This window comes from Urtica dioica, chromosome 12 (genome assembly GCF_054948205.1).
Source record: "Urtica dioica subsp. dioica isolate 48M chromosome 12, U.dioica_male_clone48M_v1_H2, whole genome shotgun sequence".
NCBI classification, from domain to species: Eukaryota; Viridiplantae; Streptophyta; class Magnoliopsida; order Rosales; family Urticaceae; genus Urtica; species Urtica dioica.
In genome coordinates, this window is record NC_142767.1 from 17195651 (window position 1) to 17218423 (window position 22773).

At 37.2% G+C, this 22773-nt stretch overlaps 4 protein-coding genes and 2 non-coding genes across 8 annotated transcripts; 3 read left to right on the top strand and 3 right to left on the bottom strand.

Moving 5' to 3' along the window:
• Window positions 1-3494: 3494 nt before the first annotated feature.
• On the bottom strand, window positions 3495-3576 carry TRNAS-CGA (transfer RNA serine (anticodon CGA)). The gene has a single exon. It is a non-coding gene; the product is annotated as a tRNA-Ser (tRNA).
• A 276-nt stretch (window positions 3577-3852) lies between these two features.
• TRNAK-CUU (transfer RNA lysine (anticodon CUU)) lies at window positions 3853-3925 on the bottom strand. The gene has a single exon. It is a non-coding gene; the product is annotated as a tRNA-Lys (tRNA).
• Window positions 3926-4557: 632 nt separating this feature from the next.
• On the top strand, window positions 4558-7517 carry LOC149379691 (protein MID1-COMPLEMENTING ACTIVITY 1-like). Its single transcript, XM_089602495.1, has 7 exons — window positions 4558-5158; window positions 6083-6435; window positions 6669-6766; window positions 6860-6931; window positions 7004-7110; window positions 7194-7287; window positions 7385-7517. Exons 1-7 carry the CDS (start codon window positions 4832-4834, stop codon window positions 7435-7437), a joined length of 1104 nt encoding a protein of 367 aa, XP_089458621.1. The 5' UTR covers window positions 4558-4831; the 3' UTR covers window positions 7438-7517.
• A 9-nt stretch (window positions 7518-7526) lies between these two features.
• Window positions 7527-10109, top strand: LOC149379692 (Peptide-N4-(N-acetyl-beta-glucosaminyl)asparagine amidase A protein). Its single transcript, XM_089602494.1, has 2 exons — window positions 7527-9105; window positions 9616-10109. The coding sequence occupies exons 1-2, from the start codon at window positions 7693-7695 to the stop codon at window positions 9952-9954; spliced, it is 1752 nt and encodes a 583-aa protein (XP_089458620.1). The 5' UTR covers window positions 7527-7692; the 3' UTR covers window positions 9955-10109.
• A 184-nt stretch (window positions 10110-10293) lies between these two features.
• LOC149379693 (histidine acid phosphatase family protein) lies at window positions 10294-15650 on the bottom strand. Of its 3 annotated transcripts, XM_089602491.1 has the most exons (14): window positions 15349-15650; window positions 14978-15223; window positions 14713-14803; window positions 14263-14417; window positions 13971-14058; window positions 13372-13665; window positions 12811-12969; window positions 12228-12368; window positions 12016-12072; window positions 11394-11532; window positions 11161-11265; window positions 10835-11025; window positions 10700-10741; window positions 10294-10614 (listed from the first exon to the last, which is right to left on the bottom strand). In XM_089602491.1, the coding sequence occupies exons 1-14, from the start codon at window positions 15366-15368 to the stop codon at window positions 10438-10440; spliced, it is 1905 nt and encodes a 634-aa protein (XP_089458617.1). In that variant the 5' UTR covers window positions 15369-15650; the 3' UTR covers window positions 10294-10437. The 3 variants fall into 3 exon arrangements, with proteins under 3 accessions (XP_089458617.1, XP_089458618.1, XP_089458619.1); XM_089602492.1 differs by lacking the exon at window positions 14978-15223; XM_089602493.1 differs by lacking the exon at window positions 15349-15650 and having other exon boundaries at window positions 14978-14995.
• Window positions 15651-20034: 4384 nt separating this feature from the next.
• On the top strand, window positions 20035-21987 carry LOC149379694 (small ribosomal subunit protein eS4y). The gene is made up of 5 exons (XM_089604328.1): window positions 20035-20152; window positions 20625-20702; window positions 20835-21015; window positions 21203-21300; window positions 21397-21987. The coding sequence occupies exons 1-5, from the start codon at window positions 20150-20152 to the stop codon at window positions 21829-21831; spliced, it is 795 nt and encodes a 264-aa protein (XP_089460454.1). The 5' UTR covers window positions 20035-20149; the 3' UTR covers window positions 21832-21987.
• Window positions 21988-22773: the final 786 nt, after the last annotated feature.

Consider the following 22773-nt stretch of genomic DNA (forward strand, 5'->3'; position numbering starts at 1 on the left):
ACTGCTTGCTACAACTGAAGAAATAAATCAAATAATTAAGAAAAACTAATAACAAATATCATCAAATATAACAAAATAGAACCGCTTGCCTAAAATAAATGACATGCATACTAATTGAATGTAAATGATTTTGCTATACTTTTCATTTGACAGGTGGAAGGTCGGACGGTGAAGGCGCAGATATGGGACACGGCGGGGCAGGAACGGTACAGAGCGATAACATCGGCGTACTACAGAGGCGCTTTGGGGGCGTTTTGTTTTGTTATTTCATATTTTCTCTGTAGTAATTCTGTTGAAAGTGTTTGTCCTAGTATTTCCTAACAAATATGTAGTAAATCGGATTTACTGTTATATTTACCGTAGAAACGAATGATTTACTCAATGGTTAATACGATTTACTGTTAATATGAAATAATTAGTAAATCGTATTTACTGTTATATTTACCATAGAAACGAATGATTTACTCAATGGTTATTACGATTTACTGTTAATATGAAATAATTAGTAAATCGTATTTACGGTTAGATTAACTACAAAATGTTACGGTAAATAAAATTTACTTTTGTTCTTGTTACGATAAATAAGATTTACTATTGCTCTTATTACGGTAAATAAGATTTATTGTTTTCTTGTTACGGTAAATAAGATTTACTATTGTTCTTGTTACGGTAAATAATATTTACTGTTATTCTTGTAACGACAAATAAGATTTATTGTAGTTTTTGTTATTGTTAATTAGATTTACTAATTTTTTTGTTATGGATGGTATTATTTATTATGATAGTTAATAATATTAACCTAAGGGTATAATTGGAATATTGGAATGTTGTCATGATAAATTGGCTATTTTCCTAAATATGTTAATAGTTGGGTTATAATTTTAAAATAGGGGTGTCATTTTGGCTAGTTTTTTAGCCGCCCCAAATAAAAACCCAACCAACTTAAACTGTCCACTCTCTATAAACCCAACGGAATTGCAACTCATTTTATGTGATTGAAATTTGAACAAAATTATTTTGGATTGATTTAAATTCAGTTATATATTTTACTCTATTGTATAAATTATTAATAGCGAAACTTCAAACACATAATTTCACTATACATATAACTTCACTATTAGAATTATTTATATTTAATTAATTTTTTATTTTTAAAATTAACTCCACAACTAACTGTTTGACATGATATAAACTATATTTAAGTTTATAAGATATTGCATCTTTAAGTTTTTTGGTACAGATATGCATGTGCATTATGTTATCCCTTATAAGTTTGACTTTAAAATGAATTACCTTTTGTTGATGTTAAATTCGGACACTCAATAATGAATAATGATGAACAAATTTTAACTGAGATGTCGCTTTTATTGATATTATATGGAATTCATGATTTCGTCATATAAAAATGGGAAAATATCAAGAATATCTCTCGTTCTTAATCGAAATACGAGATTTATCCCATCTATTTCTAAAAATATCAGACATATCTCTTCAGTTTAATATAAATGACATATACCTCTCCTAAAAAAATATTATATTACAAATATCACCCTTTTCATTTATTTTGTACAAAAAAATAATTTGAACTCCCCAAAATACCCTTAATAGAATAAATATTTATTTACTATTAAGAAAATCAAAATCTCTCTTTATAAAAAAAAGTTCTTAATTTTTATAAAGAAATTTCTTTAATTTTTTTTTTTTTTTTTTGTATATAGAATAGAAAATGAAAAAACTATTTCATTAAGGGTATTTTTGTAAAAAAATAAACGAAAATGATGATATTTGTAATATAACATTTTTAAGGGAGGTATATATCATTTATATTAAACCGAAGATATATATATGATATTTTTAGAAATAGAAGGGATAAATCTCGTATTTCGATTTAACACAAAAAATACTTTTGATATTTTTCCTATAAAAATTGAGACATAAGTCGAACTAAACAATGATAACAACTTCGTCAGGTACACTATATAGAACAGTTTCTCTCTCCAAAGAAAAAACCAAAAACCAGAGTTCCCAGATCTAGATCTGGTTTGCCTCCGCTCCTCCTGGGCTCCGGTCGCCCGGCGTGGCTCCGACCCGGGGGGAGCGACGCTTGTTCTGTTTCCCGCTCGTTGCCCCGCTTTTAGCCCTCTCCTTCCGGTTCGTTTTGCCCTCTTCTCCGTTCGCTCGAGCTTGGCGTCGTCTTCTCCGGCGTATCCTTCCTCGTCCTGATCGGAGCTCTCCATCGTCGACGCCGCACTTGGTGGTGGTGTTAGCCTCTGTCGGCAGTGGAATTTTGAGCTTGGATGGAATGGGTTTTGTTGGTGGCTGTGTTTTTTATGTCTTTTTTTATTTACTCTGTTGGGGTTTGTTAGAAGTGAGGACTAAACTAGTATTTTCTCTTTTAGATCTAGTTTATTGCCTTAGTGTTGTAGCTAGTCAGTCGAATCTTTCGTTCTCTAATGTGCGTTTTTCCATCGAAGTTTATCATCAACTTCAGGCGCGCATCAGTCGAAGGAAGGATGTTGGGTTGGTCGCCGACCTCATGCTCTCGAGCTCCCGCCGCGAAGGTTCGCTTAATCTGCGGGAGTTGGGTTTGTGGAGGTGGTCCTCCGGTGGGAGGATGGAAGGGCTTTGGTTGGTTGGTGCTCAGGTGAGCGACAACCACGTTTATGTAGGAGTTTATCTCCGTTTGAGGGACAAGGAAATGCTTCGGCAAATCCCAAGAGACATGGAAATGCTTCGGCAATTCCAAGACAGGACCGTTCCTGTTTGGTTGTCTCGGGTATGGTTGTCCCGATGGTTCTTAGGTGGCACCTTCGACTTGACTGGTCGGTCTTTGTTTGGTGATTTTCCTCTTCGTTGTATTTTGCTCATTAGTAGCATTTTATTATGAATGGATTTTCTTTGATGTTTCAAAAAAAAAAAAAAATGATAACAACTTCGTCTCGCCATGTACGGAGACTCGTGGTCAAACTGTCCTTCTTGTGTTGAGGTCCTTTCGACTTTCGAGTCCTTCCTGCACCGAGAAATGAACAATGATAATGACGAAATCAATGGTCATTAGGTAAATACACGTGCTTATTTGATTGTAATTTCATAAATATCGACCTTGAAGTATTTAATAATGTGTAATGTGTGGTAGTATTACATTAAGCTTAATTTTAGCGAATCTTTTTTTAATATGGACAAGTTTGTATATTATGTGCACACTGCACTCACATAATTAAATAAATACATGAAAGAATATCTAAGAAAAAAATAACTTTATTCACAAATTCAACTTTATAACTAAAACCAGAAGATTAGAAGAGATAAACCGAGACGGATAGAAAGGGAAGAGATTTTGTTAGCTTAACGTTTTAATTGTGACGCTGCTGACATATTTTTTTTTTCTTGAAACAATAATCATAATTAAAAAAACACATTCAAATTGGAACCTATTTTGTGATATGTTGAAACTTGAAACAACATCGTTTTGGAAAAAGATTACATAGCAAAAACGTCGACAGCAGGATTCGAACCTGCGCAGGCAAAGCCCAATAGATTTCGAGTCTATCTCCTTAACCACTCGGACATATCGACTTACATGCAATGCATTTAAAACTTTAATACTAAATCACTTTTAAAAATGTCATTTTGACTTTGCCATTTTTCTCTACTATTGTTCAAGATTACATCTCTTACATAAATAGTCCTATATAGCTAAGACAAGATAAATCTGCGCACCTGCAATACAAGCTGTAGAAAATATTAAACCAAGGCATGAATGGGAACACAACTTTTGAGTAAAAAAAAAAGTGAGTCCACACACTACTTTGTGTCGTTTTAAGCTTTGGCTGCAGAAGGAAAAAAAACATTCGCCCACCGTGGGGCTCGAACCCACGACCACAAGGTTAAGAGCCTTGCGCTCTACCAACTGAGCTAGACGGGCAGATGTTAGTGTATCTAACAATATATTATTTGATTACTTAACTAGCTTCAGCCGAGCTCTTACCATAATGCAATTTTATTTCTGTATTAATTTTTTTGCTTATAATAATTTTATATAATTATGTCTTACCAATTATCCAATCCCCTTTTGGCTAAATTCCACCACCACCTGTCCTAGTCCTTCCAATCCCATTCTGGCATCCGTTACACCCATCAATTTAAATTAATTAGAGAAAGTGGCTTAATATAATTGATCATATATCATCTGAATCCACGAAAAAGCTATAGACAATTCTCAAAATATCCTGAAAGTGAGCCAAAAAGAGAATACAATATGATAACCCAACACTCGTTTTCTTCTCTCTTTTTTAGACACTGGTTTTCTTTTTTTATATGAAAGAAAGAAGATAAGCTTAGACAGCAAAGCACAAGAAGTTGTTGTCCATTCTCAAGGAATAACAATTAACAACTTTCACAAAAAAATAAAATAAAATAAAAACAATCCTACAAAAGCACTTCTTCATTTCTCCTTATCTCTATGTCTAGTCTCTCTTAATATCTCAATTGCCACAAAGAAATAGCGAAGGAAAAAAAAAAAAAAAAAACGAAAATACTAACACACACACACACAAAAAAAAAAAAAAAAAAAACCCCTTTAAACTTACTTCCCTTGCTCTTTAAGTCACAACTCACCCTATAAATACTCTTTAACCATCTCAAATCTCACAACAACAAAAAAGAGTAAAGGAAACAAAAGACACAAAAATACCACACCACTACTCATTCTCACACACACAAAGATAAAAATAAATAAATAAATAAAAAAACCCTCTATATTTACTTTCCTTGCTTTCTAAGTTACAACTCACTCCTCAACCACAGCTCTTTCCCCCTTAAAAACCCAACCATGGCTGACCTAGCAAGCTTGGTGGCAGCATCGGCCCGCCAGGCGCAGGTCCACCGGAGGAACTGCGAACAGCTGGCGGGGCATGCCAGGGTGGCGGGTGCCTTGCTGGACAAGATGGCGGGGTCGAAGGACGTGGTGGCGGTCAGGGATTCGCTTGAAGAGGCGCTCGAGCTGGTTGAGTCCTGCCATTGCAGGGACCGCAGCTGGCTCTACATGCTTGCCATGGGTTGGGATGTAGCGTATCGCTTCCGCGAAGTCCACGATGAGATCGACCGTCGGATTCGCCTTGTCCCGATGATTTCCTTGGCTCACGAGTTTCGTATGCAGGTAAATAAATAAAAAAAAATTAAAATGGAGATCACGAGATTCGCCTTGACTTTGACTCTCTCCATTATATATGTCCATGGCCTTCATAGAAGAAATAAATAAATAAAGGATGATGTAGTTAAATAACCAATTTAAAGTTATGAATTTGCAAAACAATATAGGTTTGTCTTAATTTAGTGAAATAGCCAAAATGTGCAGCAATCTGATTTCAAAAAAAAATTTGACCCCAAGATTAATTTTTTTGAAAGTGATAAATTGTTTATAATAATCGTCAAAAAATTTAATCATAGTTGTCAAAAAAATTTGGAAAACATAAATTTGGCTACTTTGCTGAAAAGTTGAAACTTTGGTTATTTTGCTAATTAATAAGTTTCAAATGGCTATTTCGTACAATTTTTCCATAAATAAATTATATATTTTTACACATTCTTGAATTTTTTTTAAAAAAATAATGCTCCTTCTAAGTACAAATTCTAGCTCCGCCACTGATTATGTCCGTGAAAAAACAAATAAAAGACAAAACAGTGTTTAGTGATAAAACCAAGTTCATCATGATTCATGAGTATGATTCTGGGCAGTCATTTCTGTGTAGACGAACACGTGTTTTGAATTTTCTGGAGTCATCTAAAGCCCTGTCATGGTTGGCTTTACGTTTAATAAAGCTAAAGCAGTGCTGATTGGTGACGTAAACAAGCATTTTTTAAGGCCTCTAAAGTGGAAGAGAGCACTCTAGTCTAGAGAAAGGTTTCAGGAGATTTCATGTATTGATTTCTTAATGACCACGTAACAGTTGGATAAAGCAAAAGGGAAAAGGCAAAAGGCAAAAGGCAAACGAGAAACACTTTAATTTTCAATGAAAGTTCTATAGTTCAAACTTCAAAGAGTTCCAATAATAAAGAAAGGGGTATTTTTCTGACAAAACAGGACTTGAAGGAAGGTTTGGAGGCAGTTGAAAAGGACAAGAGAGAGTACGTGATGGACGAAGAGCACGTCGAGGCTCGAGCTGTGATTCTCAAACCCGACAGGACAAGGAAAGACGCGGAGATACTTGAGAGATCACTGTCGAGTGTATACCCCGACTCGGGGTTCGATGATGCGCTTCGAGAGGAAAACGGGAAGCTGAACTTGGAGTTGCAGCGATGGAGAACGAACGATGATCACGACCAGTGCCGAGTCATCGAACACCTTATCAGCCTCACTGAGAATATCGTCAATGTTCTTCCGGGCAAGAAAGACGTAAAGCTTCTGAGCAACGAGCCGACTTTTGTGTTATCCGGGTAAGAGCTAGCTTGTTCTCTAGAGCATTTGAGTCGCTAATCCAATTTAATAAGTAAAATGGTTCTTAATTGATTGAATTTGTTGTATTGTAGTCATTTCATAAAAATACTTAAAACTTTACAAAAACAAAAAAATCAACATGTAAACCACTTAAAAACTATTTGCAAACAACATTGTATATTCTTAACAAGTTTCATTCAAACACAACAATTATTATTGTTTTATTTTATAGGTACATAACTAATGGAGATTGTGGTTTGAAAACCGAAGAGGAAGTTGAGTCGCAGTGGAAGGCTGATCTTTTCGGGTGTTGCAGCGAGCCTTGTCTGAGTGAGTCCGTTGAAGAAACTGACCGGTCGTGACTTTTGGTCGATTTTTCTGTAATATTTAGACGTGTGAATTTGGTTTAATTTTAATTTTCAGGCGCGAAGACATTTTTGTATCCATGTGGAACGTTTTCATGGATAGCAAACACAGTCTCCGAAGGAAAAATATGTAAGTCTGCTATAATCATCACTTCTTCATACAAAACTTGAATCCGAATCTAATTCGAAACCTGAATCACAGCTCGTGAAGAAGCGGTGAACAACGTGATTGCATCGTCTTTGGTCGCCGGTTGTTGCTGCTACACTTTCTGCTTTAGAAAGAAACTGAGGCGACTTCTCAACATCGAGGTAAATACAAAAGATTCGAGTTTTGATTTGTAATTTTTATTTTTCATTTTTACTTTATTGAAAGAGATTTTGCGTGGTTGCAGGGCAGTTCTTGTGACGACTTTTCAGCGCACCTCTTGTGCTGCTGCTGCGCAATGGTCCAGGAACGGCGTGAATTGGAGCTCAGAAACTTCAACGGTTCTTTATTTTTTCTTTCCCTCAATATGATCTTTGAATTATGATTATATAAGCTCATGAATTGTGTTCAAGCATGAGTTTCGAATCATTATTTCAGGTTGCCAAGGAAGGAAAATGATTCCACCGCCGTACCAATACATGAAGACCTAGACCTCCTCGTTCCTTGGAATACAAGATTCAACCTTTCTATTCAATGGAAACAAGGCCAATAGAACAGTGTTGCCAAGGGGGAAAAAAAAAAAAAAAAAAACACTACAGAATTAAACTAGAAAGGCACGCAATAATTTATCTAGTTGAAACTTCCCATTCTGGTACATAAAAATAGACTACCACTTGAGGACTTGAAATAACCTTTGTATTTCTGTTATCTACTAACTGAAAATATACCCAAAATTGAATGCCAAAATGATGAGAACTTTCTTCTCTGTCTTTTTCTTTTTCTGTTTCTTCTTCAACGAAAAAGTCTTATCCTTTGACTCGCCAAACCGCTTCACGAAATCAGTCTCTTCTTCTCTGCATCGCAAGACCGCCAAGGAGGCACAAGAGTACTTCGAGCTCGCTCTTCCTCTGCCGTCCGATCGGACCTCCCCATCGTGCACCCACCCGATCCTACGGCACTCCTTCGCCAACACAATCAACGGCCCTCCGTTCTCCACGCCCTACGCGCCGCCGTCGGATTGCCCCTCCCCGTCGTGGTCTTCCGTCGCCGTCGAGTTTCGCGCCAAATGCCGCGGCGAGCAGTACGACCGAATCTCCGCCGTCTGGCTCGGCGGCGTCGAGATTCTCCGAACCAGCACCGCCGAGCCGACCGAGTCCGGAATCTTCTGGAAGATTCGGAAAGACGTGACTAGGTACTCCTCGATCCTCTCGCGATCGGATCTCAACCTCACCGTCATGCTCGAGAATGTCGTCGACGACGAGTTCACCGGAGTCTACCACGTCGAAATCGACCTCCTCTTCTACAACCAGACAGTTGCCCTAGCCTCCGCCGCGGAGAAACCCGCGGATTTGATCGTTCCGATATCGGATTCCGGCGAGAGGGGATTCTGGTTCAGATTGGAGAGCGAGTCCGATGTGAAGAGCAAGGAAGTCTCGTTCCCGAGAAACACGCGACAAGCGATCCTCGAGCTCTGCGTGTCGTTTCACGGAAACGACGAGTTCTGGTACTCGAACCCTCCGAACTCCTACGTGGAGATCAACGACCTGAAAACCGGCCGAGCCAACGGAGCTTACAGAGAGATCTTCGCCACGGTCGACGGCGAGCTCGCCGGAGCAGAATTCCCTTTCCCGGTGATCTTCACCGGAGGCATAAATCCTCTGTTCTGGGAGCCGATGGTCGCGATCGGAGCCTTCAATCTCCCAACCTACGACATCGAACTCACTCCATTCCTCGGGAGACTCCTCGACGGAAAATCACACCGGATCGGAATCGGAGTCACCGACGGGATATCGTACTGGCTGGTCAACGCAAATCTCCACCTCTGGCTGGATCCGATCTCTCCGTCCGTACAAACGAACACGAAGCCCGTCCTCAACCCAGCTCTAGCTGTGGAACGAGCCTCGCAGTTCAAGGGGCTGGACGGGAGTTTCAAGATCAAGGCGGAGAGGACGGTCCGATCGACGGGGTGGGTGATGTGGAGCACAGGGAACCACACGACGTCGTTCTCTCAGCACTACAAGCTGAAGAACACCATAACCTACTCCAACGGCGGGTCCCACAAGACGGTGGACCAGAAGCTGAGCGTAACGAAGGATGTCACGGTCTCCGACGGCACCGGGAAAGTGGTACGGCGGGAGACCCAGCGGAAGAGTTACCCGGTAAGGGTAACACCAGTTGATATGTTTTTTTTCTCGATTAACCGAGGTTAAAAAAATTATTACCATTTTTATAACAAAAATTAAAAATATTGGTAATTGGGGTAATGAAGGAAAAAAATTAGACAAAAACTAATTCATTAATAATATAGCCCAAGTTTTAAATTGTTATTCGTTTTGAAATTAAAAATGCTACTGTCGGTTTTTTGAGTTCGTACGTGGGCCACGAGTACTTAGCTATAAAACCCTTAAAAAGAACAATTTATCACTTTCAATATTTTTTTTATGATAGAATGGAAATAATTACCAAAACCTGATATTTTTACGTTTTTGTAAAGTTAGCTATTTTATTAATTAATTTGAGACTTTCTTTACTATTTTACAAAATCATTCCTTTTAATTGGTTATTTAACTATAAAACCTAAAATCAATCGAAAATTTCAACTAAAATTTAACCCGAGCAGTCGAGCCTGGAAAATAATTTTAACCTCGGACTATTACTTGGATGGTCAGTTGAGGGTGGTGACGGCGAGGATGGAGGGGAAAGTGGAAGGGGAGTACGTGGCGGTGACCAACGTGTCGCATTCTGTGAATGGGCGGAGCTTTGTTGTCGGAGACGGGATCGGAAAGAGGAGATTTAGCAATGATCAGGTCTCCGGGGGATGGATGGAGGTCAAGGGACACTCCGTCGTGTCCGGTGGCGGAGAGACTCGCCAGACCTTGCTCTACACCGATCCCGCTGGCTGTTTTCGGCAGACTGTTTCCTCACGGAATGGGCATATTCTTGGGAACGACACGTCGTCTCAGTGTTTGTCTCTGCTGCCCTTATTACCTCTCTCTTTGTCCATGTAGTAAACACTCCCTGTGTCCAATTCTGTTTGTTCTTGTGTTGTGTTGTTTTGTTTGATAATAGTTTACTGACTTGGTTCCACATCTTTGTACACCACACTCATACTTGTTTATTACATGCTATTTGCGTTTTTGGATGTCAAGGCTTATTTTTTACATGGACTCTTTTATTTTGGTTACCCGTGACTCCATAAATAAATAAATATTTTTTTTAAAAAAAAGACGGTGTTCAAATCGTGCTTGAACACGCATATAAGCTGTGTTTAGAGATAAAATTAGTCGGAACTCCCTTACTATTGAATGTGAGGGAGAATGGAACTATTTATCTCACTGCCATAAATCTACATCTAAAAGTCACTATGGCAGATTATAAACCATTTGTGTTAGCCTCGTTCGCATTGACAATCAGTTAAAGCCGAAAGAGCGTTAAAAAAAAAAAAAAAAAAAAAAAAAAGGTGTGAGCTTTGCTTTTGTAATTAAAAGACACTACAGATCATCTTTTCCGGAACTTTTGTCGTCGTTCGTCGATGAGAAAAATGACCAAACCCAACCGTAAAGGAGAGAGGGCTTACTTCTCGAAACATATGGATCCTCTTCTGTAACGAGCTTTGCTGTGCAAAGCGTCGTGAAGTTTTGCTTCAAATGAGGGGCAACGATTCTCTCCTACAAACACATGAAAAGTTTCTTTCTATGAGAAGAGTCTTTTAGGAAAGAAGGAAGGATTCAACTAAGTGGTGTCAATCAGTACCTTGAAAGCTTCAAATGGGCAGAAATCTGAACCATCACAACCCTGGACCACCAAAGCATGTAAATAATAATATAATACACTCGTTCGATTTCATTTCACTCATAATGGATTAAAATGATCTAGACAAGGACTTACTGGGAGAGGAATGGGCTGTTCATTGTGCAACACTTGGACGTAATACTTGCTCTTTGGATTGGCTGGACAGCTGTGTAAAACGAGCATGTTATTCGCCCCAAACGGAGCCACGATGCTCGCTCTCCACTTTCTCTCCTGCGGCGGCTTTGGAGGGAATTCCAGGGGCTGTTCCCTCTGTATTTTATCAAATTCTGAAATATTTGGAAATAAAGTCAACGCCAATTGTATCATAGCACAAGGAAGAACGACATGTATCGAATTATCATTATTTTTATTATTATTACACTAAACCAAGATCATCCAAGAAAGTCGAGAGGATATAATACCAGATCCTTGGAGGAAGAGTCCGAGAAGGCATGAAAATGGAACGACGGTCTCAGCGTGTGCGAATCTCAGTCTCGCCTTTTCGTAACTACCAGCAGGAAGTTTTTCTACATGTCGATAAGCAAAGGTTGTAAGAAATCTCACCCGATTCACTCCTCATTGTTGCAACTGAAAAGGCATAAGGCAACACCATCGCAACCGATAAGAACATAAACAAGTCCGATATAAAACTTACGTTCTTTAGCTTGGATAGCGTCCTCCATCGATTTCACAATATCTTCAAGTAAAGGAACTCCCATTTGATAGTTTAACGATTTCCCATAACCCTTCAGTATAAACGCCTCCAGATCATCTGTCCACTCCAGCATCTCCAACTTTATGCGTAATAAATTTTTACATCAATGTTTGAGAAAACAGCAAACAGTATTTTAAAATTGTACATCATCTAATGACACAATAATATATTTTAATCCAAGTCTCTGACCCTTTGCCCTTTGTTTCGTATGATGGAAATTGAGAAGGAAAGATCTACTTGGAGCGAAATTAGGATAAAAAATAAAATATCACTCGTTCGGTAGAAGAGAAAAATAAAAAAAGGATTGAATGGATAAAATATAATTATCTTTAACATATTTTTTCCCCTTTATATCATACCAAACATAAAAAAGAAAGATGATACTACTATGCATAGTGAAACATTATATACATCCAACAGTTTTCTTCCTCTCCTCCGACTTTCTTTCCCTAGCTACTAGCCTACTACCATGCATAGTGAAACATTTATACATCTAACAGTATCTGCCCAAAGATATTAATTTACAATCCATCAAGTAAGATGATAAATAAACTACACATACCTCAGAAGGAGTGAAAAGGCCACAAGCTTGATCGGTTATATCCAAAATGGCTGCTTCCTGTAGTTTAATAATAAGAGCGCCATTTTGAGTACCAAAAATCATTAAGGGAATCAATACATCAGGAAAAAAAAAAAAAAAAAATAGGAATCATTTACTAAACCAACTGACGAAATGATATGATAGACAGAAGAAGCATGAGAGAGTGAGAATACCTGTTTGCACAGGAACCAGAGAACAGATGTATCTTGCCTTGTGAAATTAAGCTTGTAACGTCCAACCAAAGCTGAAGTGATTTCATCGAGAATAGGTTCCTTGAGTTTTTCAACATAAGGCTCCTGACTTTTCCTAAAGTCCTGTAATCCATAAATTTTTATATTCAATTACCTAAAAAGAAAATGCGACCTAGTCTTTGCTGGTTATCAACAACTGATCTCTTTTCTTTCTCCAGTTAAATAGATTTCATTTCCAAGCGCCAAAAAATAATAATTGAATAAACAACATCATTCCCTGGAGGATTAAGGATTATAGGGGAAGAAAATAACTACATAATCCATTTTCCCATATTCCCAGTCCTTAATATCTTGCCATACTCTTCCACCTTCCAACTAGTATATTGCACCCGAATATGGGTAAGAAATTGCTAAGCATACGTGAAATACATCTCCCAAATCTCGTGAAGACCTTCACTATACATTTTAGAGAGCCAAGATGTTGAAGATGCATATCAAACTAGTTTGAAATTATAGAGAAAAGAAATATGAGTCATGACCGACCAAGGAAGCATAATTAATTTACCTTGTAGTTTTGACAGCACTCATGAAACCGTAGCCATATATCACTCGCACGACTTTCGCTAGTTACCGCAAAAGCATTATGGCGACCTGGCCCAAGAGTTCCTTTCCCACTAAATAACCCCAATCCAAATGCCACAGCACTAGCCGATGCTCGAGGTATCTGATCTCATGCATAGTTGAAAGTTAAGAAGTTAGCATCGGTTGAATTGTATGAAGTTTCATCATAAAGTATATCCTCAACATTTGAGGTCACATCTGCGAAGAACTTAGGGGTGAGGGTACTTGTACAATATTTAGCTACTTAAGGGACGATAGTAGACTAATTAGACAATACATTAATCTCGAAATAAAAGCTGTAATTAATAATTTGAGGAGGAAATTTAGGCTTTTGGGAGAGCTTCCCATTTATCTTGTAATTCCTACCATTTTATCGAAGAATATCAAAGTTTCTTATCAACACCTCATGTAGAACTTAACTTGAATCATCCAAATTTCAAACCCTTATCAATTAAATATCAAGAAAAGAACAAAAAAAAAAAAAAAAAAAAACCCCAAAGCTAACCTGGCTTGATCGTATCGTATAGACATCTGGGTGGTAAGCCTCCTCGAACAAATTCGGGAATTTTTCTCTAATTCGTAGCCCGATATTGTATAGTTCAACCTCTCCTTTAGTGACTAACTCGCCGCCCTTGACTTTTCCTTTCCAAGGAGACTCCCAGCCCCGGAGCCAAGAAGGGATTTCTGATAAAGACCGACTATTTTCTTCTGCTTCGCTTAAAAGGGCTTTAAAGCGAGTCGGTAGACTGGCTAGCTGTTTGATCCTCTTTTTTGTGGGAGAACGAGTTCCGTGCCTTGCCTGAGAAAGTAAACTCAAAAATTTTAAACATCAAAGTTATAATCAAGTTACACAAAAAATGCCAATCCAGACGATTTAATTTGCTAACAAAACAGGGTTTTGAAATCTACTACCAACCTCTATATCATGCGAAAACTCAAAACACAAAAAAATTGCTTATTAACTTCTTCAAAATGTAAGTCATGGAAACATTGACCAAGCTAATACTCGGAAAAAAAAAAGGAGCTCACTGATTCTCAAGGACTAAACACGCTAATTAAACAGTGGTGATTAAGATAATAAAAAAAATCTGAAAGATCAATTACCACGAGGTTTAAATGGATAGGTGTACATCCCTCTGGAACATCTGAAGGCACAAAAGCATTGTCAGAAATGCCTTTGACGACTCCATATCTGCAACAGGGAAAAATGAAACAAGAAACGAATTAATTAGCCGAAATCAAAGCCATAATTTATTAACCTATAATATAAATTGATAACAGAATTCGGAACAATTAGAAATGACCAATTTTCTGTTCAACAAAACATCATCTCATAGAGAATCAATCTTTACATGAATAGAATACCCTACGAATCGTGAGAGAGAGAGAGAGAGACCTGGTAGCTGTAGAGAGGTGCTGTCGAACGTCGAAATCTTGGTCGGCATTAGAATCGGTGAACGCAACTGAGAACAACAGTGACAACAAGCCAACAACGAGAATCGTCTTCACCATTTTCTGTCTTGAAGAGAAAGAAAGTGCACAAGGAAACCACTGATGCGAGGAAAGAGTGTGAAGGGGAATTAGGAACTAAAGAAAGGGACTATATATGATTGTGACTAATATATATATAAAGGAAAGCGCACGTTTACTCTTCACGCACACTCAAAATCCTGTTGCGCAGGTTTTTTAAATTACGAAAATGCCCTTATAATTCTCTTAAATTACGAAAATACCATTTAAGGGTAAAACAAAAATCTAGATCGTTCGACAACGTCTTTCTTTTCTGGAAAGTTGCAGAAGTGTCTTTTTTAATATGCCAATATTCGTCTTATGGAGGGAAATCAACCTGCAAAAATCTAGATCGTTCGACAACGTCTTTCTTTTCTGGAAAGTTGCAGAAATGTATTCGTCTATATATAGAGGGGACGTCAATCAACCTGCAAAAAAAAAAAAAAAAAACATTCAAGTATCATATAGAAAGATATCAGGCAATCAACAAACCCATCGACCCTGAAAACAAATTCAAAGAATAAGATAATCAACAAAGCCAGCGTAATTTCTGATGTCTGTAAGGTCTTTTTTTTTTTTTATATCCCATTCAAATAACAAACCCAGATTTTGGAAACCGCCGAGTTATTCGGTCTTTGATTCCTCCGAGGCTCAGGCATTTCTGAAATGAGGAAAAAGAATTTAAAAAAAAAATAATCTGTGTCTTTTGGCTGGGAATGTTCAACAAGAAAAAAGAGAGAAAGAGTGAGGATAAAATTTTCCAGATCAAAGGTGTTTCAAGTGTGCCTCCGAGGAAGGAAAATCTCTTTATATGAAAAGTACCAAAACACTCTACTCCAGGATAAGTCCTGTTTGGATGAGCACAAAATTAACAGAAAAAAAATATTTTTGTGAGGTTCTAAAATAGGTAACGAGTTAAAGACGAAGAAGAACGATGAAAGAGAAAGAAAGAAAGAGAGGTAATGATTTTTACCTTTTTGGTCTCAAACGCATCGAAACGAAGTTCACCAGATTGAGTCTCTACAAAGAAGACGACGAAGGAGATGAAATCCAGAGCTGCTTAGATAGAGCTCCAATCAGCGTCGATTCAAACCCAGCCGACATAAATCCCCCGGAATCGACCTTTCTCAATCCTCTCTCTCCGAGAAACCAAACAGAGCTTTAACGGAGAAGCTTCGTAGATTAGAGAAGGAAAAAAAAAAACAAAACCCTCTGAGTGTGAGAGCGAAAAAGAGCAAAAAGGAGATCTACTGAAACAAGCTAGGAACGTACAAACTGATAAAATAATTTTAAAAGAAAATATCTCAGATGTACTGTTAACTATATAAATATTTTCAAATTTAACTCAAATAACTACGTCGATTTCAAACGGAAGAATTAATATACTTATTGGTGCATCTTTCAACTATATGTTTATGAATATAAAAAAAAATTCATATATGTATTTCATATGTCATTAATTGTATGATTAATAAAAAAATAGTTGATTGATTATAGTATTATGCACCGCAAATATTAATATAAAAAAGCGTAGTTCGCTTCAAGATAAGTTGTATATTTCTTAAGTTTTAAATTGGTGTTCTTATTTATATTGATGATAGTTGTATATTTTTATGCATATATTAATAATAATGAAATATCGTTATAAAAATATATCAATCATCCCATCCCGCAGTTGTGCCCATCCCGCAGCAACGCGCGGGCACAACGCTTGTTAGCTAAATAAACGAAAGCAACCGTGTTACTTTCACTTTTTATGAAAAAAATAAAATATATACAAAATTGAGTTCATCGGTACTTTAATACAATAAATGTCATTCAAGTCCTCCTACCGAATTTTTTTTTCAACCCAAAGCATGCGAGATTCTTTTATTAGAATTAATAACATTTTTGACCCTTTAATTATGATCACTTTAACAGATTGTATCATCAACATAAAAAAACTGCATTTTTACTCTTCCATGAGAAATAAATTTTCAAGTGTAATCCTTCTGTTATTTTTGATGTCAAAATAGCCGATTTTAAACATGTGTCCATCTCGTGCTTGAAAAAAAGAGTGAAATTATTAAAATATCATTAACTATTATTTCTCTTTATTATTATAAAACAAAACAAAAAATAACAAATCTCTCTCTCCTGAAAAGCTATAGCTCATTTTTCCGGTGGCTCTGGTACGACCTTCATCGCTGATTCCTCTCATTCTCATTCTCCAGATAATGAAAATCTCTCTCTCTCTCTCTCTCTCTCTCTCTCTCTCTCTCTCTCTCTCTCTCTCTCTCTATCTATCTATCTATCTCTATCTCTGTGTGTGTGTGTGTTTCACAAGTAAGTGCTTAGGTCAAAATTGATCGCACTTTTGAGTTTCTTATGCATAAATGAATCTTTGATTTTGAGAATTCGTACAATCAGGACACCGTAATCGAATTGTCCGAGCATGGAATCGTTGTGATTGTAAATGAGATAGGTTATCTTCAGACCATAAATTATCTTCTAATCCTCTAGAGCGATGACCCAACAAGAGAGAGACATGAAGAGGGATGACCACCACCTCTATGATTTTTTCTTATAGCCCCTTGAAGATAGTGATTTTTAGGTCTAACCCCAATCCGCCACGATCTTCTTGTCGTCTTCATCGCGATTACAAGGATCATTTAGATGTAGTGATATTTTGAGTCCGCCCAATTAGTCACGACCCTCTCTAGCAGGGCCGGCCTTATATATTACGTGACCTTAGACGAAAATAAAAAAAATTAGGCCTTTTTAAAAAAATTACTATTGTTATTAAATATCAATCATCGTCTATTGTTTTTTTCTCCATTCTGTAGTTTCCTGCGATAGCAAGAAGAAGAAAATTGCCTACCGTTTTCATCTTTCGAATATTGAATTTCAGTCTCTCTAATTGGACCTTTTTCCACTAGGATATCTCTAAAATTATTATCAATATCATTTCATTGTCCCATATCATAAATATTTACATGATTTTCATTTATATTTTTTGTTAACACCTCTTTCTATATCGATTTCATTTAGAAAGCAAATTAACACACACAAAATAAAAACGAATTAATCTAACTAAATCACAACTCTCTAAGAATAAAAACCTAAAAAAAAAATCAAACCCTTAAACAAAAATTAATAAAAGAAGGAAACTGATTTTTTCACTCTCCAAATTTACGATCGCGATGCTTATTTTCTTCACCAGTAAGCTTTTTCCAATTCAAACCTCATTCTTTATTTTTTCTTCTGAGGCAATAGCAATAGCAGAACGAGTAAAACGGAATTGGGTCGCAGTTAGCACGTTGCTTCTTTCATTACCAATTCCCGATGCTTCAACTTCAACGGGCTTTTTATTTGTTTTTTTTATTTTTTTTATTTTTAAAAAGCCTAATATTATATATAAAAGTAGTCAGGCCTAAAAGTAGTCATCGCTTTTTTTTTCTGACGGAAATACAAGTTGGACTTTCAAAAGTTGGCATTAATATTGATGTTTTAAAATTGGGCCTTTTTTTTCCTCCCAAAATTTATGAGGCCCTAGACAATGGCCTAAGGTGCCTAATGGGTGGGCCATGCCTGCTCTCGAGACCGTTAGAAAAATGATAATGATGACCGTAAGTGACGCACGTAAAAAGTCTCCACTTCGCCATGTGTCTCACAAATGTTATCCAATAAATTAAATTAATAAAAATTAATTAATGGATGAATCTCAACACGCGAGTACATGTACGACCAAAACACCGATAGATAAAATATTAAAAATGGCTACCCCATCTTTATAAAAACAAAAACACAATATATAGATATGGAAGCGCAAAATCACAACTAAAACAAAAATGCAACATCATAAAATCAAACTCTAGAAAAATGAAACCAAAACAGGTCTCTGAGGGACTAAGCATGAAGACAAAGAAATGCCGATCAAATACCATGACAATCAAACTTCGTTTATCAGTGTTAAAAAATGGTATATGTAGTTAAAGACAATTTAAACCAAACTAATGTTAAAAAAAAAGTAATTAACTCTTAAAGTTACAAGCATTTCTATATATCAGTGCATATTAGTAAGGCTACTTAATGGGTTTATCTTAAAATAATTGTTGTTTTTTTTATTAGTGATTGTGTAGTATTTCATCATAATCCTTAAAATAAATAAACGGGACTTATAATCGTTATGTCGTTATTTTCATAAGAAAAAACGATTGTGTATGGCCTCGTTTGGCCTCGTTACGATCTCGTTTGGTCTTGTCACGACCTCGTTTGGTCTCCTCTCAATTGCTCTATAAATACCATCCTCAACATCATTTTTTGTGGGAGTTCACTCCTCTCAATACTTTCATCAATCATCAAGATCATTCTTCACAAAGAAAAACTATATTAAATCATAACAGAAAATTAATTTTGAGCACCGGAGAAAAACCCTCAATGCCCCAATACTTCATTGTTTTGTGTTTGTTCTTAGGCGATGCAGGCCCAAATCCACCATCCAACGAGAAGAAGACATAATCAACAACCAACAACCTTCATAACCAATCCTTAGGTTTTCTTGAGATAGTGAGAATCGAGTTTCGCCCCAATCTAATCACGACTCTCTCGAAACCAATGAGAACGTGACCTCAAAGGACTCGACGGAAGCAACCAATCATCCTTCCCACAAACCATTAGGTTCTCTTAGAGATAATGACATTTAGATTCGCCCCAATTCGTCACAACTCTCTCGAAACCAACGAAAACATGATCTCGAGGATCTTGAAAGAGATACATGTGTCAAGGCACAATCTTATCACGTGTCTTGTGAATGTTATTCAATAAAAATGCATTAACAGTTTTATGAAACACATGACTTACTCACTTAAAACTCAGGCAACGAGCTCGAGAAAAGCCCTCCAAATCCGATATCAATCATAAGAAATTAGCTAAAAAATTGGACATATAAGTCTCAAATTGCCATTTTTGGACACAATCAAAGGATAAGCGAATCTTTGCATGAGACCATATTCACTCATCGTGAGGATAACATGTATTCAATAACATTGTGTCTTTCGGAATAGACAGCTAAAAATTGATTTAGAGACTAAATGAAGACTTATATCTAAATTGACGGACAGGATCCTCGTATGAAAAATTACATCTATCATTCTTTGTGCTTTAAGTTTTTGGGATCAATAACGTATATTGTCTTATCGATCAATAATAAAATAAGATTATTCACTAATCTTTGTCTCTACGTTATGTATTCAAGTTGATTGGTTAATCTTATGACGAACATTTGTGATTAATTAACAAATCTAAATCGAGATTTGGATGCAGGCATTTTGACGTCTAGTTCTCTTTATTTTAATTTAAATAAATATTTGTTATTTAAAAAATATTTTTTTATTCAAATATAAATTAAGAAGGAATAAAATAAAAAAAAAAACTTGAGAAAATCAATAAAGATTACTAGGGTAACGTCTTCGTAAAAAAAAAAAAAAAAGGTGCTCACAACTTATTATGCTACACGTTGTATAGTTTTTAAATAACTTATTATGCATTTCTTTCGTTTCGAAAAATAAAAAATAATAATTGAACCCCTAAGAGCCCAACTTGGAATATACAATGGCCCAATGATTAAATAAAAGCCCAAGATAAAGCCCAACTAGCACCACCATATGAACCCCTCCAAAATGGCTCTAGGGTTTTCGAAGGTATCGTTGAACCCTCTCTTCCTATTTCTCACCTAGCACAGAGCTCCGAGGCCACTCAACGCCTCCAGAGATCTCCAAGCTTAGAACTCAATCATGGTTCGTCCTCTCACTCTCTCTTTACGATTTTCTGTTTTCTAAACATATCACACATCATGTGTACCGAGACATGATCACGAATCACGGGTCACTGCTTCGTTGTTTTTTGTTTTTGTTTTTTTAAATAAATCGTGTTAATGTTTTGTAATGTTCAGATCTGAATCGTTCATTTTTATTGCTGCGTATTTTCTGTAATTGTTTGCGAAGTCTCAGCCATAGAATGGATACTAAGCAGGGTTTTCAGATTGCTAAAATGTAATTGGCGATCAGACAAACTAGGGTTAGCGATAGTTTTGTAATTCTGCATTGTAGATGATTAGGGTATGTATCTTTTTTTTTATCTCGTCAAGTGATATCTGTGATTATGTCAAGTATTAGCCCGATTTATAGGTTGATACATCGTAAGATTAACTTTATTGCTCTATTTAGTGAATTTATATTCTAATACTTTGATTTTTGATGATTATGTCAGGCGAGAGGTTTGAAGAAGCATTTGAAGAGGCTCAATGCCCCCAAGCATTGGATGCTTGACAAGCTTGGCGGTGCATTCGTAAGTCTGTAGTTATATTAACATAAATATATATGCATATACTCTAATTCTGTTGGTGAATGTGTATTTGGGTTTTAAAGTGTTTTCTAATATGTCTCTGAAGTTTCTTTATGTTTTTTTTTGTGTTTATAGGCCCCCAAACCTTCATCTGGACCCCACAAGTCGAGGGAATGCTTGCCATTGATCCTCATCTTGCGAAACAGATTGAAATACGCTTTGAACTACCGTGAAGTTCAGGCTATTCTGATGCAAAGGCATGTCATGGTTGACGGGAAAGTTAAGACCGACAAGACTTACCCAGCTGGTTTCATGGGTAAGATAACTGGTTCTTATAATCTCAGTACTCAATCTGCTATTGGACAATAGTGAGGTTATGGACGATGTCATGGTTATAGGGTGTTAAAAAAGCTGCAAAGTTTCAGTAGAAGCTTATAGTTCAAACAACTCTCTCTATGGCTCTAGTCTGTTAATTGCTTGTGCTCATTTTGTGAATTGAACAGATGTTATATCTATCCCCAAAACCTCTGAGAACTTCCGTCTCCTTTACGACACCAAGGGTCGATTCCGCCTTCACTCGGTCAAGGACGAGGAGGCAAAGGTAGAGCTTTTCTGAAATTTATTTTTCCATAGTCACCATTTTATCGAAGTCCCGTTTTCTGATCGATCGCCACTTTTTTTTTTTCCATTTCTGCAGTACAAGCTGTGCAAAGTCCGTTCAGTGCAGCTGGGGCAGAAGGGAATCCCTTACCTGAACACCTACGATGGGCGAACCATCCGCTACCCCGACCCGTTGATCAAGGCCAACGACACCATCAAGTTCGACCTCGAGAACAACAAGATCGTCGACTTCATCAAGTTTGACGTGGGCAACGTGGTCATGGTCACCGGAGGAAGGAACAGAGGGCGTGTTGGAGTGCTCAAGAACAGGGAGAAGCAAAAGGGGAGCTTCGAGACGGTCCACATTCAGGACTCGACCGGCCACGAATTCGCTACCCGACTGGGCAACGTGTTCACCATCGGAAAGGGAACGAAGCCGTGGATCACTCTTCCCAAGGGCAAGGGTATCAAGCTGACCATCCTTGAGGAGGCCAAGAAGAGGCTCGCAGCCCAGGCCGCCGCCACTGCCTAAGTACTTTAATAGCTTAAAAGACCCCATGTTTGGTGTTTGTTTTTTTTATTATTCCTCATAGTTGTGAACCTTTTTGATGGATTTATTTCCCAAATTTTGCTACCTTTCTTTTTGTCTTTGATACTAGTAATGTTAATGATGGATTTAGTTTTCACATCTTTGGATTTCAAATCAAATTTTGCCATCACAGCCGGTGGTAGTGTTACTGTGAAATCTTAAGATGGAGATTGAGGTTTGTCTAGTGCTGAAAACCAGACGACAATTTGCTTATTCATTTTTTGACCAACGCCATTTCCGACCTCATTTGTGTATGTGATGAATGCAGTTGATTATGAATCATAGCATGAAGGTTGTTCTTGTGATGGCTGAAAATTGGTAGGTCTCCTATGGTGGCCGAGACCATATTGTAGAAGGGTAACAAAGTAGACTGTCATTATTTTGGGGAAACGATGAATGCAAATTGTGTATGAAGTGAAGGTATAATGTGTCTCACTCACGGAATCCCTTCCCGTGAGTTGGATTTCAGTCAGATTGCGGTCGAAGTCATTGTTTCGTGTTGATCAAAGAAAGATTAAGCGACTTCAGTTCTTGTTCCGAGGGACGTTTAGAACTTCAGAACCTTTTAAATAGGATTCTATACTTATCTTGCAGCCTAGAGATATTATTTAATATTGGGATCTACCCTGTTGGTGAAACTTGTAGCAGGCTTCTTCCAACACTTGGTCTGCAATCAGCACGGCCATAAAAGGGGCAAAAATGGACACCATTAACATGGCCTTTCTTTTATGCTTGTTAAGACTCTTTAATCTTCTTGTCTTTGTTTTATAATTGGTGGATGCTGATCTGATGGGCACCATAATTTATAGTGCTAAACTAATGAGATATCTTATGGTTTATTCATCATTCCTAAACCGCCTCTGTCGTCATATCTTGCCTGGACAA

Coding starts and splice junctions, on each gene's coding strand:
- LOC149379691 (XM_089602495.1), top strand. CDS start 4,832: ATGGCTGACCTAGCAAGCTTGGTGGCAGCATCGGCCCGCCAGGCGCAG. Junction 6,932..7,003: donor AGTCTCCGAAGGAAAAATAT/GTAAGTCTGCTA, acceptor CCTGAATCACAG/CTCGTGAAGAAGCGGTGAAC. Junction 7,111..7,193: donor GGCGACTTCTCAACATCGAG/GTAAATACAAAA, acceptor GCGTGGTTGCAG/GGCAGTTCTTGTGACGACTT.
- LOC149379692 (XM_089602494.1), top strand. CDS start 7,693: ATGATGAGAACTTTCTTCTCTGTCTTTTTCTTTTTCTGTTTCTTCTTC. Junction 9,106..9,615: donor CCCAGCGGAAGAGTTACCCG/GTAAGGGTAACA, acceptor TTGGATGGTCAG/TTGAGGGTGGTGACGGCGAG.
- LOC149379693 (XM_089602491.1), bottom strand. CDS start 15,368: ATGCGTTTGAGACCAAAAAG. Junction 14,804..14,977: donor CGGCGGTTTCCAAAATCTGG/GTTTGTTATTTG, acceptor TTTTTTTTGCAG/GTTGATTGACGTCCCCTCTA. Junction 11,026..11,160: donor ACTCTTCCTCCAAGGATCTG/GTATTATATCCT, acceptor CAAATATTTCAG/AATTTGATAAAATACAGAGG.
- LOC149379694 (XM_089604328.1), top strand. Junction 21,016..21,202: donor TTACCCAGCTGGTTTCATGG/GTAAGATAACTG, acceptor TGAATTGAACAG/ATGTTATATCTATCCCCAAA. Junction 21,301..21,396: donor TCAAGGACGAGGAGGCAAAG/GTAGAGCTTTTC, acceptor CCATTTCTGCAG/TACAAGCTGTGCAAAGTCCG.